The 2,397-nt window shown below is 46.9% G+C and overlaps 1 protein-coding gene across 1 annotated transcript; it reads right to left on the reverse strand.

The window, feature by feature from the left end:
* Positions 1-629: 629 nt before the first annotated feature.
* On the reverse strand, positions 630-2,170 carry LOC138897109 (uncharacterized). The gene is made up of 3 exons (XM_070183066.1): positions 2,153-2,170; positions 1,809-2,017; positions 630-1,206 (listed from the first exon to the last, which is right to left on the reverse strand). Exons 1-3 carry the CDS (start codon positions 2,168-2,170, stop codon positions 630-632), a joined length of 804 nt encoding a protein of 267 aa, XP_070039167.1.
* Between the last annotated feature and the right edge of the window lie 227 nt (positions 2,171-2,397).

Consider the following 2,397-nt stretch of genomic DNA (forward strand, 5'->3'; position numbering starts at 1 on the left):
GACCCATCTTTCTTTCTTATAAAAAGGATCAGTTCCCCACAAGGCGACACACTCGGCCGGATAAAATCCTTTTCTAACAAGTCCTTCAGCTGCTCCTTTAGTTCCTTCAATTCTGCCGGTGCCATTCTATAGGGAGGAATAGATATAGGATGTGTGTCAGGCATCACATCAATCCCAAAATCAATCTCCCTGTCTGGTGGGATCCCAGGGAGATCTTCCGGAAAGACTCCCGAAAATTCATTCATAACATGCACGGACTCAAGTGTGGGTGCTTCGATGTCCGTAACTCGGACCAAATGGTAAATACACCCCTTGTTGATCATTTTCGTGGCCTTAAGGTAAGAAATAAACCTACCCTTCCGCAATACAACATCACCCTTCCACTCAATAACTGGCTCGTTTGGAAATTCGAACTTAACAGTCCTAGTTTGGCAATCAAGCTCGACAAAACAAGAATAAAGCCAGTCCATCCCCATTATCACATCAAAATCAATCATTCCCAATTCAATGAGATCGGACATGGTACCCCAACCACACAACATGATAACATAATCCATAAACCTGTGCGACCAAAATAGACTCACCAACCGGAGTAGATACAGAGAACGGCTCATGAAGCTGTTCCGGTTCTATCCCAAATTCCAAAGCAACATAAGAGTGACATATGACAAAGTAGAACCTGGATCAATAAGAGCATACATATCATGAGATTGAACAGTCAATATACCTGTGACAACATCTGGAGAAGCCTCTGAATTCTGGCGACCCCTCATAGCATAGAAACGGTTGGATCCTCCCAAACTATGTGATCCACCCCTAGCTGCACCATGCCATGCGGGTGTTGGAGTGCCTCGAGCTAGAGGTGGTGCTATGGATGTAGTAGCTGCAGAACTAGCTGGTTGTGCCATGCCCCTGCCAGCACCCTGGCGGGACGAACGACAATCCCTCTGAATGTGACCCCTAAATCCATATCCGTAGTATATGGGTAAGTCCATGTAGCATATTCCTAGGTGCATCTTTCCACAACGAGGGAATGGGGGCCTCCTCTGCTGCTGGAATCTACCACCATGATGACCTTGCTGATGGGAGCCCCTGTTGCCCTGACTGGGCCTGAAATGGCTCCACTGCTGCTGATGACTGGGCCCGGATGGCGGTGCACTAGCCGAAGACTGATAAAAGGACTGGGATGGCCCTGACGACCCTCCCCTGAATATTGACTTGCCACCACCAGAAGAACTACCAAAGTTGCCCGCAGACCGGGCCTTATTACTACCCTCTCGCTCCATTCTGTTCCTCAATTTGCGGGTCTCTGTGGCTTGAGCGAATGCCACCATCTTTCCATTGTTCATATCAGAATTCAAGGCTGTTGTAGCGGCCTCATTAATTACAAAGGGACTAAGGCCCTATACAAGTCGGCACACTCTAGCCTCCATAGTGGACAGCATGTAAATAGCATACTTAGACAGGTACGCGAATCTTATATGGTAATCCCACACACTCAGGCTACCTTGCCTCAAGTTCTCAAACTCAGCAGCATGGGCTACCTTAGTCTCGGCAGGCAAGAAATGATCAATGAAGGCATCGACAAACTCACCCTACCTCGACGGAGGGCTTCCTTATTCACGGGACTCCTTCCATAGTTCAAACCAAGAATAAGCCACCTCTTTCAGGCGGTAGGAGGCCAATTCCACAACCTCTGTCTCAATAGCACGCACAACTCGGAGAGTCATGTGCATATCATCAATGAAGTCCTGGGGTCCTCCTCTGTGTTAGTACCTGTGAACACTGGAGGATACAACTGGAGAAACCTGTTCACCCTGGAACTAGAAGAATCCCCTGGCTGACTGGAAGAAGTGGGTATAACATTAGATATCTGGGCTTGGAAAGCCACTATTTGAGTCAACATCTGTATGGCTCCCCTAAGATCAATATCAGAAACACCGAAATCAGAAGCTGGAACTGGTATACCAGTCGGAGGGACCGTTGCATCCTCAGTAAGTGTAGGGACAGGTGCGGTCTGATCAGTTGTAGTAGAGTCAGGCAGTGTAATAACTGGAGGAATATTCGCACTCCTCGGGTGCTCAACCGCATCATCAATTATAGGGTCAACTGTCACTCTTGGGGTGACATTGGATCTTTGGCCAGTTCTTACCTTCTTCTTAGGTGTCATATACTGAAAGTTAAAGTAGTGCACGAGTTAAAGTAAGAATAATCTTACCATCAGTTTTATCGCACGATCGAGAACATGAAAGAAGGATATTATTCCTAAATGCCTATGTAGCATCCTAATTATAGATGTGGTCGACATCACACCGATAACAAGGACTCTACTAGATACGGCTCCGAGACATTCTAGGACATTTTAAAACCTTGCTTTGATACCAAGTTTGTCACGCC

This window comes from Nicotiana tomentosiformis, chromosome 8 (genome assembly GCF_000390325.3).
Source record: "Nicotiana tomentosiformis chromosome 8, ASM39032v3, whole genome shotgun sequence".
In the NCBI taxonomy this organism is placed as follows: Eukaryota; Viridiplantae; Streptophyta; class Magnoliopsida; order Solanales; family Solanaceae; genus Nicotiana; species Nicotiana tomentosiformis.